General features: G+C 44.4%; 1 protein-coding gene across 3 annotated transcripts in view; it reads left to right on the top strand.

The window, feature by feature from the left end:
- The window catches only part of SLC45A2 (solute carrier family 45 member 2), a 33,697-nt gene extending 21,052 nt beyond the window's left edge, over positions 1-12,645 (top strand). The window contains exons 4-7 of one of the 3 annotated variants that reach the window (XM_036846866.1): positions 3,575-3,718; positions 4,392-4,476; positions 8,845-9,059; positions 11,703-12,645. In XM_036846866.1, the coding sequence (XP_036702761.1) occupies positions 3,575-3,718; positions 4,392-4,476; positions 8,845-9,059; positions 11,703-11,927 (669 nt within the window). In that variant the 3' untranslated portion in view covers positions 11,928-12,645. Of the gene's footprint in view, positions 1-3,574; positions 3,719-4,391; positions 4,516-8,844; positions 9,060-11,702 lie in introns of all 3 variants that reach the window. The other 2 variants (XM_036846867.1, XM_036846865.1) reach the window with 2 other exon arrangements.
- The last annotated feature ends 1,325 nt before the right edge of the window (positions 12,646-13,970 follow it).

The raw sequence follows: 13,970 nt of genomic DNA, 5'->3' as shown, positions 1-13,970 counted from the left end.
CCCATTTGATCATTAAAAGATCTGTGTGTTTTTGAAGATTTATTTAAGACATGATATATCAGATAAAACACACATACATATACAAAATGATCTCCATTGTGGGAAAAGCTACACAGATACAGAGAAAAAATAGAAAGGATATATACCCAAAATGTTAATTGAAGTTATTGTCTCTGGGTGATGGGCTAACAGGTTGTTTTCATTTTCTTTTCTAAACCCTTCAGTATATTCAACATTTCTATAATAGACAAGTGTTACTTTGAAAATAAAGAAAAATAATGTCAGGGTTTAAGGAACAAAACAAGGCAGGGTTTACGAAAGGCAAGTAGCTATTATAGATTATGCCTGCCCCTTTGCCCTATTGATAGATTATGACTTGTCCTCAAAGAGTCACCCAGCAGAGGCTGTCTTATTCTACCCCGAGGCTGTAGTGATGATCAAATGAAATCAAGTGAGTAGAAGTCTTTTGAAAGGCATAAAACCCTCCACACCATTAAGAAAAGAAATGCGTTAAATGTAATTAACTTGTATTAGTATGTGCCACACGCACAACACTGTAGGCTCTGAATGGTTCTATTATGTGACTTAAAAAATAAAAGCAAAACAACATAAGAAAAAAAAAAAGAGAAACATATCTTAGGCTCAAAGCCAAGCATCTGACTTCTCCATTCCAAAAGTGCATCTTGGGAGCTTCCAGCTGAGCAATGGGTGTCTCCAAGGAGTCAGGGCCAAGGCCTTGGCCATCTTGTTTGTCAAAGTCATTACTTTCCAAAACGAGGGTGGCTGTGCAATTTGAGAACTGGGATTTTTTTTAATGGCAAGAGGCCTGAATTATTTCATTTATTGTTCAAACTGGATACCATAAAATCCATCTCTAGTTCCTCCATGCCATCAGTTGCTCCCTTCAATATTTAGTCTCCTTCTGGTGGCACTTTTGTACAATTCTCTCTCCCCCTGATGGCTCTGTGCCTTTTTCATTTATAAATCCATCACCACCCAATGTCGAGTTGACAAAGGTGCATAACGTATGCAGTAAAACAGTTCCCAACGGCTCAGAATCATTGCAAGGGCTTCACAAAGGGAATTGACGCGTCAGTGAATAAGATGCCAGCTGAATTTTCATTCTGAATTAAAATACCCAAACGGACTTTAAGTATTTACATTCACAGCTTTTACAGAAAGACTAGGCACAATTTTGAAGCTCATATTTATTTTTGGAAGAAAAAAAATTAGGTAAACAATGAAAGCAGGCTGAAAATTATGTATAAGGCAGAAGCATAAATTAATGTTTGGAATGAGACTGAATACTTGCTGGTCAGATTCACTTTTTAAAATTTTGAATGTTTGGAAAGAAAGGAAAGAAAGTGAAGATAAATCACTTAGTCTGAGGCATGAAAATCAGGCTGTTGTTTCTCAGTCTATACCTTTAATTGCTTCTTCCTGTGGTCAAGGAAAAAAGTAATAGTTCTTCATTGGATTTCTGTTATGATCACCATTTATTTTGACAAATACCATATTCTACATGCAGGAAATGTTTATTTTTCCTAACTCCAAGGTAATGTCTATACTTTTTAATACTGATTAAGTATAAAAAAATCAGTTGAGGCATGGTCATAAATACTACAAAACTGATGAATTAAAAAAATCAACTTGTACCACAAACCTACAATGAGTAAATATAATTTTCTGCATCAAAGAAGAAAAAGCATTATCATATAAGGTTAAGAGCTATAAAACAATTTGCTATTATAGTTAAAAGAGAAAATCTCAGGAGACTGTCTTATAAATAAACTAGCCAGGACCCAATATCATTATGTCAAGACTCAGAATAAATAAAAATCTGACAAGAAAGACCCATTACCCCATCATGGTTAATGTTTATTGTCTCAGTGTCTTCAGGGCAGGTGATTGCTTAATATTCCTGAGGTTTCTTTCTTCTCTCATATGACAAGCTATTAAAGGCTCTTTCCTTTTTTTGTATTTCAAAACAGTTGTGTCAATAGTTCAAAATTTTTCATTCTCTCAAGGCTACTGATACCAATAAATTATAGCCTCTGGTTTTAACATAATTTAAGTCTAGATTAAAGAATTGTGGGCATATGTAGTCATTGTGTGTGTGTGTGTGTGTGTGTTCTACAATGTTCTCACTTCTGACTTGACATAGGGCTTGTTTACACCTGTTGGCTGATGGCAGGATCCAGAGAAGTAAATTAGGAGGAGGTACCTGGCCCAGAGCAGGGAGCTGATTGGCTCTATGTGGTAGTTTTCTATTGCTACATAACAAACTACCACAAATTTAGCAGCTTAAAGCCATACCCATTTATTATCTCACAGTTCTGTAGGTCAGAAATCTGGGTGGGCTTAGCTGCATTCTCTGCTCAGGGTCTCAAAAGGCTGAAATCAAGGTGTTGGTAAAGCTGCCTTCTCATCTGGAGGCTCCAATGGGGAAGAATCAGCTTCGAGCTCATGCAGGTAGAATCCAGCTTCTTGTGGCTGTAGATGTCCTTGTTTTCTTGTTAACTGACGATCGCCAGGGATCACTCTCATTTCCTAGAGGCCACACCCAGGTCCTTTCCATGTGGCCCCCTCCACCTTCAAAGCCAGCAATTCTTGAGCTTTGAGGCTTTCTGGCTTCCCCTTCTGCTCCCAGCCAACTGGGAGAAACATAGAGAAAACTCTATGTTTTTTAAAGGGCTGATGTGACTTGATTAGAGTCACCCAGGTAATCTCCCTATTAATTAACTCAAAGCCAACTGATTAGTAACCTTAGTTATATCTGCAAAATCCTTTTGCCATGTAACAGAACAGAATCATGAGGATGGAGATCATAGAGTCCATGTTGGAATTCAGACTGCTAGGTTTTAAGAGTCAAGAAAGAGGCTTCCCTGGTCGTGCAGTGGTTAAGAATCCACCTGCCAATGCAGGGGACATGGGTTCGATCCCTGGTCTGGGAAGATCCCACATGCCACAGAGCAACTAAGCCCGTGCGCCACAACTACTGAGCCTGCACTCTAGAGCCCATGAGCCACAACTACTGAAGCCCGCGTGCCTAGAGCCCGTGCTCCGCAACAAGAGAAGCCGCCGCAATGAGAAGCCCGCGCACCTCAACGAAGAGTAGCCCCCTCTCACCGCAACTAGAGAAAGCTCATGCACAGCAACAAAGACCCAACGTAGCCAAAAAAAAAAAAAAAAAAAAGAGTCAAGAAATCTAAGAATTATAACCATCTAGGGGCTGGCTTAGATCTATAAGGTTCATCCTCAGCAGTGGGTCTGTTGTTCAAAGATAGGAAGCTAGATGTGTCTTACATCTTGGCTCAAAGCAAGCTCTGTTTCCAGTCCCTTCACCCTTATGTCCCCAAAGCCCTGTTCTTGACCTGAAACTGCTAAGTAGCTGCACGTACTTAACAGAACACCTCCTACGAGAACACTCCATGGAAACCTTGGCACCATGCCCAGGAAGTGCGACCTCTTGTGATAGTCTACTGACAGATATGTAACATGGCTGTATGCTTTGCTCCCACAGCTGGCTGTGTGTCTACACTGAACGTCACACCTGTTTGGTGTTTTATTCCAGACTCGGAGGACAATGACCACGAAGTCACTGCTGAGGGCGCTGATGAGCATGCCTCCCCACTACCGCTGCCTTTGCGTCAGCCACCTCATTGGATGGACCGCCTTCCTGTCCAACATGCTCTTCTTCACAGACTTCATGGGCCAGGTAAAGCACGTGTCTGTGCACACGCTCATTATCTCACACACCAATCCCTCCATCAGCACCTGTGGAGCTTCTGAGCCAGCCTCTAAGATGGGCACAGTAAGAGTGTAGGAAAGAGTACCTTCAAGGAGCTGGCTTACAGACAGGTTCCAGAGGGAAGTTACTATACCCTACACAGCTAGAGGACACTATGCGATGGGACCAGCACTTGATCAAATACAACAAATAAGGAAGAAAAATCAAGGTGAACTGTAGCGGTCACAGCAGGCTTAACAAAGGAGGTGCGGTGTGATTTGGATCTTGAAAGGTGAGAAGGAGTTGGAGAGGGAGGGGTGAAGGAGAAAACATTCTAGGCAGGGATAGGAATGGCATGTGTAGAGATGAGTCAGAAGCCTGTTGGTTGTACCAGAATGTGGGTGGCCGGGTTGCCTAAGGCGGGTGGAGCCAGCTGTTAGGCGGAAGGAGGGGTGTTAAAAATCCAGGGGGATGTTGTTTAGACTTTATGCATTAAGACCTCCTGAGGGTCCTTGAATGGAGGTTTGAAAGGATGAAAGGGTGATGTGCTCATGGGAGAATGAGGTCTGTGCCGCAGGAAGGGGTGAAGAAGCAGAACATGTGAGAAGGGCTCCTTACCACCCTGCACTGGTAACTCAGTGGCCCCAAATCTCTCTTGCAGATCGTGTACCACGGGGATCCCTACGGCGCACACAACTCCACAGAGTTCCTCATCTACCAAAGAGGGGTCGAGGTTGGATGTTGGGGTTTGTGCATCAACTCTGTGTTTTCCTCACTTTATTCTTGTGAGTCTCCTCCTCCTAAGGGTGTCTTCTAAGGGCTAGCGGAATCTTGGATTTTATACCTCTGTATTTCTATATTTATTCTTTTGCTCTCTAAAATGCCAGATTCTTGATAAATATATGGAGGTCAGGAAAAACTATTTCCTTAGAAAGGACCACATCAAGTAGCCTTTTCCCTAGTGAATTCTGGGTATCATTTTCCTCAGTGATTACTTTGTACTTGCAATCAGTGGGATCCTGATCAAAATGCTTTGGAAAGTAAAAGGAAATCTTGTAAACAATATGGTGGAGTATTGGATGGATGAGGGATAGTCACAGCCAAGATTATTGATTAACGGTAGGTCTGTGTTCTGCTGGAATAAGATCACTGGTAGCGTTTCATAGATGTGCTTATCAGTCTTGACAGAAAGTAAGAGGGTTGGTTAATAAGCTAGGTGACAAAATGAACATATAAAATAACTTAAGCTCAGATGGGTGGGGTGGTATGTTACAGGACCACTCTTCCAGATTGAGAACAACAGCTTTCCTTCTCAGACACCAGCTTTCCATGGGGTCTGGAGTCTATTAACCCCCCTTGGCTAAGATTACCTGTGAGGACACTGTAAACAAAGGGATTTCTGGGATTGGTTTTAAATAAGTCCAAACAGATGTACTCCAACTCTAGGGCATCACACAGGCTCGTTTTGTGCTTGCTAATTTGTATGGAAATCTCCAAGTGCTCTACACATTGAATTAAGTAAAAACTCTGGCCTATAAAATGTATGCAGGTCCCCCATTTGGAGTGGAAATTTGAGAGCTTCTCCAGCATTGTGGGGAGAATAGCTGGTCCCCAGGGCAGAGCTCCAGGCTTTGGACAGGCCCAGGGGACAGCAGGGGTATGGCCCAGGCTTGGGGGGAGGCAGTAGGGGACAATCCCTGTTACCATTCTCAGGGCCATCATTCTGTCACTGAACTGTGCTTCTTGTGGGGACGGAGGCTGAATATATATAATGACCCCTAGTCTGGCATTTAGCCCTTTGCCCAGCCATAGCACAGTGGGAAACCTGCTTCGAGATCAAGAAAAATCTCTTCAAAGTATAGCACAATTGGGAAAAGGGGACCTAATATAAGCATATTCATGAGCCCAATAATCATAAAACCATAAAATTCATTACTTTCAAATTTATGGTAACCAAATAGTGGTGGCTTAAAGCTTACATTTCCTCAGCAAACCCATTTTTTTCCCCTTAGAGTGTACGAATTAAGAAAACTCCAAGGTGCTTGCTTCGGCAGCACATATACTAAAAGGAAAGAAAAGAAAAGAAAACTCCAGGAGGACGATTTCAACTACCTAGAATCAGGGAGTGTTAGACTGAAAGGATTTAATAAATTATCCATCTCAATCCCTTTGTGCTTTCAAGAGGTGGGGGGAATATTTACTACTATTCTCATTCTTGTAAGAGGAAAACATTTTTCTAAAAGTCATTAGTATTTGAATTTTGTGTCAAGTTTAACTTGTTTTCCTCAAAAAATCCCTTCTAGGGACCCTTCCATTAGTCTAGTCTAAGTTCCTGTATGAATTTCATGGCATTTGAAAATTCAAAAGCATGTTATTTTTTAGGGCCTTTCCAGTTAAAATCCCTGTGTATAAAGAATCCCTACTATTTGAATAGTTTTCCAAAGTTATATTAATGTATAAATCTATGGGATCCCTATCACTGTGAATTAGAACTAAAATTTCCTTTATAAAATACCAACCAGCCCTGCCCAAGGATCTTCAGGGGCTCTCGTGCCCATAAGATAGAGTAAAAGTCCTGATCTTGGCACTCCGGGATTCACAGTTTGGCTGGGCTCACACTTGGACCTTTGTCACTCCCACGCAGGAACTCCTCCAATGACCCACTGCACAGACGTTCTCACCTCTGTGTATTTGCTTTTGGTTTCTTCCACCCGAACTGCTGTTTCTACCTCCCCACCCAGACCCAACTCCAATAGGTCCCTCTCTGTGCAATCTTTCAAGTCTTTCCCTCTGCACTCCAACCCACTGTGGGCAGAATCAATCATTTCCCTCAATTCCAGAGCACACGCGATAACCCTGTATTCTGGACTCATCACACAACATCAGGTGCAGACCCAGAATTTCTATCCAGACAGAGCTTAGCAGGGTTATCTGGCTGCTGGGCGGGGCATGGGGAATGGTGATAAGGGACTTGTTTTTAAGCTCCTTTGCACAGCAGGCACACTTAGATCAATGAGAATAGCCACGCTGAGTACTGAAATATAGCCAATTGTTCATATCATACACTACTATCCATAGCTGGGGCTTAAATCAATCATTTCCCTACAGTCCTAAGGAGAGGCACAGTATGCGTTGGTGTCAGACCCAGCAGAGGACAAGTCAACTTGGCCCTTAAACTTATTGCTTTCTCTTTATGAATAAAGCATTCTTTGCCAGACTTTACGTCTCCATAGTGAAGTTAGTTATGTTTCCAAATATCTCTTTATCCTCTTTTGCCTTCTTCCTGGCTGGCCTATACACTTAGTGAGAGCATTTCCCTAATGAATACTGATGGTATCTTTTAGGTACTGAGACAACTCAGATTACATTTTCCGCATAAATGTAATCATTAAGCAAACAGAAACTGACCTAAATTTATGATGGTTTTATTCTCAACCTTGACAACAGCCCTCCAAGCGTGGCATGAGTTTAATAGAGGAAGCAATGTTGCCCATTTAACATTTTCAGATTTCTGTAATTGATACAAATGTAATAAATATTAGGTTTCTTGTCTATGCAATGTAAATCCAATCATTATTTGAATGGATATGGAAAATTTCACTCTTGAAGAGGCACATTTCTAGTATCATTTGTGTATCCCCTGGGTCCACATGTTCCAGAAGAATAGGGCAGAGGAAAGATAAGGAAAGTACGGATTAAAAGCCATTTGCAGCAACATGGGTGGACCTAGAGATTGTCATACTGAGTGAAGTAAGTCAGACAAACAGAAATATCGTATGATATCACTTATATGTGGAATCTAAAAAAAAATGATACAAATGAACTTATTTACAAAACAGAAACAGACACAGACTTAGAGAAAGAACTTATGGTTACCAGGGGGGGAAGGGGGAGGGCGGAGGGATAATTAGGGAGCTTGGGATCGACATGTATTATGTAACAACCTAAATGGGAAAAGAATTTGAAAAAGAATAGATACATGTGTATGTATAACTGAATCACTATGCTGTACACCTGAAACTATCACAACATTGTTAATCAACTATACTCCAATATAAAATAAAAAGTAAAAAAAAAGAAAAATAACTGATTAAAAAAGGAAGATAAAGGTTTTTTTTTAGGGACTTTCCCTACTGTGGTGGAAAACATAGTAAAATGTTTTAAGCTGAATTTCCAATTTTAAAAAATGAGCTCTACCATGAGTTCTTTATGAGCAAGCCAAGTTTACCTGCTGGGAGGGGACCCCAGTTAAGAGTCAACCATATTCAGCAAACTCTGTATTTATTGAAGTAATGATAGCCACCATTAACTGGATGTCTTCTGTGTGCTTGGCACTGGGCTGGGTGATTTCCTAGACGTTTTACTTCGTTTGATCCTGATAACAACCACCAAGAAGGGTTTTATTAGTTCCATTTTCTGCTGAGGAAACTGAGGGTTTGAGAAGTTGTGGAACTTGCCCATAGAGGGTGAAGGCGCCAGTGAGGGGGACTTGCCCGGTGCAGCAGGACCCCCTGACCAGCCTGGGAAGGGCTGGCAAGGCAGGGAGAGCATCTACAGGTGATGTACGTTCTTTACTTCCTTCTCAGGTTGTGCAGATGGCATTCAGGTGGGGCAAAGAAACTGAATGAGTTGGATCATTCTGTGCAATCTGGTTGTGTTAATTTCCTCCAACCTGACTTTGGGCTGTGGGGCTAATAGAGACCTGGATTGTCATTTTGGTCTTGTTAGGCTAGATCTCTGTGAATCGGAAAGATCCCCGCTTTTCTTCCATGGCTTGCAGCCCCAGGGTCCCATAACCAAGGCGGGCTTTTCAGTTGCCTCTTTTGCATCCCGTTGCTATTCAGCTGCCCAGTACACAGTGCCTGGTCCTTCCCTGCAGAAAAGAAAATCAACCCAGCAAGGCAATCTCCAGTTCTTCTTTACACAAAGGATTCAAAACTTATTCCAAAAGCCAGCTGTTTTCAAGCACAGAAAAAGAGGTTCTTCTGTTCCTGACTCAGTATTAAAGGAAGGCTAAAAAAAGTGAATCTTCAAAAGGAAAGGTTGTCTGAAATTATGAGATGATGTGAGGCACTGCCAGCTGTAATTTCTCCCTCTCTTCTCCCCACACACAGACTTTCAGAAAGCTTTGGTTCCCTACATCGGATTAAAGGGTCTTTACTTCATGGGGTATTTGCTGTTTGGCCTGGGGACGGGCGTCATCGGGCTCTTCCCGAATGTCTACTCCACCCTGGTCATATGCACCTTGTTTGGCGTGATGTCCAGCACCCTGTACACCGTGCCTTTTAACCTCATCACCGCGTACCACCGAGAGGAGCAGGAGAAGCAGGTGCGTTGCTGAACCTCTGCACTGAGTGACGCCCGGACTCACCTGGAGGCTGGGGGAACTTGCTAGGAAAATGTAGAGCAGAGCTGGAAAACAGGGCTTCTTGAAACAGCGGCACTAAAATGTCCAGCCAGATGTAACGATGGTCTAGCCAAGGCCTGACCACTTTCCCAGCCCACCCCCTCCTTACTCTGAAGCCCTGTGCACCTGGGAGCAGTCGGGCAGGTACCATTACTCCCATTTGTCAGATTAGGAAAGGTGGGGTTGGTAATGCTGAGAAACCAGCCCACAATCACACAGAGACAAAGCAAGGGAAACTGGGCTCATGACATGTCCAGCGTACCTGCAGTGTTTCTGGATGCCACACGAGGGCCCCGGCCCTCAACCACTGCGGAGGTGCCTGGTGCAATTTCCGGGAGTTACTGGTTGAGCAACGTTTTCCTCGGAAGTCCGGGTTTTAGTAAGTCATGCCCTGTGTGCAGGGAGGAAAGCTGGTCGCAGGTGGTCACCTCACCAGCTGCCTCAAGGGAGGCCCGCCCCATCTCCATCTCGGAACTCAAGCCAGAGGGCAAGACCCTATGTTGCCCTAAAAAAGCACTAGGTTTGGTATTTCTGCTCTAAGATTACCACGTTTTCTTATCCAAATATGCAACTTTTCCCCCTGAAAATAGGCTTACATTTCTTTAACTGTAAAAGTTAAAGAGATGGCTATTAGCTTAATCCATCACAGTAGGAAACTGCAAAAACGCTGAACACGTGTCCATGTGACTGCAACGCTGGCCTCCTTTTTCATCATTTGATCTGGTAAACACAGCAGGAGAGAGTTGCACCAGGTGTTAAAACCTTTTAAACAAGAGTTGTAGCTGTCATCTTCCCTGGCAGACATGGTCACTAATGTTTCAGCGCACGGCAGGTGCTTTGCTGCTAAAGAGACAGCTATCATAAAGAACTATCCCTCCAAGAGGGAGTTGGATGGTACTAGGCCCAAAACACAGAGGCTTTGAACTCAGAGAACCCTGGATTCAAATCCTGCCTCCCCCTTTTGACAGCTTTGTGATACTGGGGATCTTATTCGTTTATTTATTAGATATCACTCAAAATGAGTTCATGTTTAGATGGGGTAATTCAATCACGTGGTTCAACGACCACAGTGACATACAAGTGTGCCTCATGTGGCTCCCTCCACTCGTTCCCTGTCCCCACCTCCCCACCCTGGGCTCCTACATGTAACCACTCTCATCAGGTTTTTGTCTATTTTTCCAGTATCTTTTAATGAAAATCCAGCGATTATGAATCTATTTTCTTATTTCCCCTTTCTTATTCAAAGGATAATGTGCGTTTTCCTGCACAATGATTTTTTTTCATTTAATAGTATAGGAATTATCATTCAGACTCTCAGAGCCTTAGTTTTCTAATCAATGAGATGGGAATGACACACCCACCTTAGAAAGTTGTTGGAAAATTAAATGAAACAAGATAGTGTAGGTAAAAGAGCCTTGCACAAGGCCTAGCACATATATGATACCCAATAAATGGCAATGTTATCAACCAATTCTGACCAAATATCAAACAGTAATCAAATATTAATCTACTAAGCAAAAAGCAACCATATTTTGAAAGGTTGAATTGCTTTTTTTTTTTTTTTTTTTTAAATTTATTTATTTATTTTTGGCTGCCCTGGGTCTTCGTTGCTGCGCACGGGCTTTCTCTAGTTGTCGCAAGTGGGGGCTACTCTGTGCTGCAGTGCGCGGCCTTCTCATTGCGGTGGTTTCCCCCGTTGCAGAGCACGGGCTCTAGGCACGCGGGCCTCAGTAGGTGTGGCACACAGGCTCAGTAGCTGTGCCTTGCGGGCTCTAGAGCGCAGGCTCAGCAGTTGTGGCGCATGGGCTTAGTTGCTCCACGGCATGTGGGATCTTCCCGGACCAGGGCTTGAACCCGTGTCCCCTGCATTGGCAGGCGGATTCCCAACCACTGCACCACCAGGGAAGCCCTGAATTGCTTTTTTATGTTGCTTCCCCTACACATATCTGTGATTCAACATCCTTCTAAAAATGTTTGAACTTTAAACACTAAGGAAGAGAAGGAATGGGGTATTTATTGAGCTTCTACCGCACTGTATTTACTGACTTCTTAGGAAGAGATAATTTTGCGTTCTTAACCATTTTGCTCCCATAGGTGTGAACGGTGGAATTTAAGACTTTGTGGCAGGTGGGGAAGAAAGGTGCAGGCAGTAGGGTGGAGCTTGAATCAGGAGTTGATAAACTGTCTTCTTGGCCAAACGAGGTCTGCCACCTGCTTTTCTGTACAGCCTGTCGTGTACAGACACGACAGGAATTCTAGGAATTCTTTGACAATTTAAAAATGATTTTTAAAACATCAGTGGAAGGATAATATTTGTGACAAGGGAAAATTACATGAAATTTAAATACCTGTGTCATAGAGTTCTGTTGGAATGCCAACTTGTTTATGTTCTGTGGCTGCTTTTGCCCCGCAACGGCAGAGTGGTGTAGTTGCAACCGAGATCATACAACCCACAAGCTGCAAGTATTTATTATCTGGCTTTCTATAGAAAAAGTTTGCTTGCTGCCTTCTGCCCTGAAGGACAGTTGGTGCAGATCAAATGCTGTTCCTGTGCTTCCCTTGCAGAGGCAGCAGGCCCCGGGCGGGGGCCCGGACGGCAGCACGAGAGGGCAGGGCGTGGACTGCGCCACCCTCACCTGCATGGTGCAGCTGGCTCAGATCCTGGTTGGAGGTGGCCTGGGCCTTCTGGTCAACACGGCCGGGAGCGTCGTCGTCGTGGTGATCACAGCCTCCGCAGTGGCACTGATCGGCTGTTGCTTTGTGGCTCTCTTTGTTAGATATATGGATTAGGTCAATAAAGAGACATCGTTCCTAACCCCAGACACAGTGGAGCACAGGGCAGGAAATCGATCTTTTCTTGAGCTCTGCACTGTTTGTATCTGCCCATTGGATGCTGCGTCTTATGACTTCAGCTGCGGTGATCTGCCCACCCCTCACTCTCAGCCAGCCCTCTGCACATCCGTTTCCCTATTTCAGGCATCATTTGTCTTAGGAGAGACTGGGCTATGCCTCCGTTCACTGGGGGCGAAGGGCTAGTGTGGGTGACAGAACCTCCCCGCACCTTTCTCCCTCCGTCTCAGTGCAGCGGAATGGAGAGGCAGGGTCTGTTTTCCACAGGGCATTTCAGGCCTTGATGAAACCTGAGAAGCAGACTAGCACGTCCCTGTGATGCTGGGATTTATTCTGTGATGTGATTTTTTTTAAAACCTGGTGTCCATGTATAGTCGGCTGGGGGGATCATATTTTTCATCAAATTCACTGTAACTCAAAATATTGCCAATGATTTATTTAAAGATATTCATTCACTCATCTTTAATTCATATTTAACTGGCTCATAATTAATTCATGCTAATTTATAATATCCCTGACAAGTCTGCTTGAGCATCTCACGCTGGAGGATTTACTGCTTTGAAACAGCTCATATTATTGACACAGTAAAAATCTTTCTCTCCACTCTGCACTTTTGTCCCAGCCACTGGAGTCTCTATGGAAGCCTTTCAAAGAACTGCCTCCCATTTCTCTTCTCCAGGTGAAGCCAGAGTTCTTGACGGCAGCGTGGTTTAATAGAGAGACCATGAGCTTTAGAGCCTGGCTGGTTTGGGATCCTGGCTTTGCCGCTCCCCAGCAAACTACAGACCCTCCCAAGCCACACTCGTTCATCTGTACATTTGGGGTAATGATTCCTACCCCAGAGAGTTGTGACCATTTGTAATACGTAACACTTATGGAGTGCTTACCACCATTCTCAGCGTTTAACCTGTGTTAACACAGCAATCTTGAGAGAGGCTGCTGTTACTGATCTCCATTTTACAGATGAGGAAACTGAGGCAGAGAGGCATTACAGAACTCGTCGGAAGCTACGCCACTCCTAAGTGGCAGAGCTGGGCCTCGACCCCAGGCTCTCCAGCTCTGCTGTTTCCGGTAAGAGCAGCGCTTAGGCTGGCAGTCGGTCTGCACTAGAGAAATGATAGCCATTGTCACTATTTCTGAAGGCTCACCATCCTGCTCTCCCAGACCTCGATCCTGCCATCCGCAGTCTTTCATAAGTGTTTGTCTGAATAACACCAGATGTGCCTGAGTGCTGCAGAACGATGTGCCCCCATGTTTTGACAGGTTAAAAAAATGTTTGTGGTTCCTCCTCCTGCCTCATCTTAGAGTCTGATAGTGTAGTCGTTGCCTCTGGTGAATTTCTAGCTTATCAAAACCTCCCATGTTAGGAGGGAATTTGGAGAAAGGAAATGAGCTGCTCTGAGAACAGGAACATGGGGATTTGGGCTGTTCTCTGGTTTTTCTCCTGTGTAGCAGGACGGATGGTTTGGTAGCGTGGCCAGGCCCCTGCAGTGTCAGCTCATTTGGAGGTAGGGCTTCTGAGAAGAGGAACCGTGCTCTGGGGGTTCTTTGGGTTCTCTTTCGCAAAACTGCTGGGGGCACAAGGGGCACAGGCCCACTGCCACCTTCTGCTTTCCGGGGCCCAGGGTGAGAACGCTGATGAAGGCCCATCCCTCCTCCCCCAACCCTTAGCCCCACCCAGCACTGTGAGGGCCCTTGTGTGCACCTGGACACCTGCACACCCACAGCCTTCCAACCCCTCCAGCCTCTACCACACCTGCAAACAGCTGCCCTCGGCCTCCCCTCACACCTAAGTGTGCAGAGGCTCAGCGGCGGCGTTCACCTTCCGGAGGACAGGACCCCCGGAGCCCTTGTAGACTCAGGGCCACTTAGATGGGGAATTCTGACGTCTTGGGTACCGGAGTGTAATCTAGAAGGTGTGGGTGTGGAGTTCAGGCTCCAGGCGGCTCTGGATTCCTTGCCATGTGAGAAGGGGTACAGGTG

Source organism: Balaenoptera musculus, chromosome 3, assembly GCF_009873245.2.
Source record: "Balaenoptera musculus isolate JJ_BM4_2016_0621 chromosome 3, mBalMus1.pri.v3, whole genome shotgun sequence".
Classification (NCBI taxonomy): Eukaryota; Metazoa; Chordata; class Mammalia; order Artiodactyla; family Balaenopteridae; genus Balaenoptera; species Balaenoptera musculus.
The sequence above is the reverse complement of the archived record's forward strand: the minus strand, read 5'-3'. Positions and strand labels throughout refer to the sequence as shown.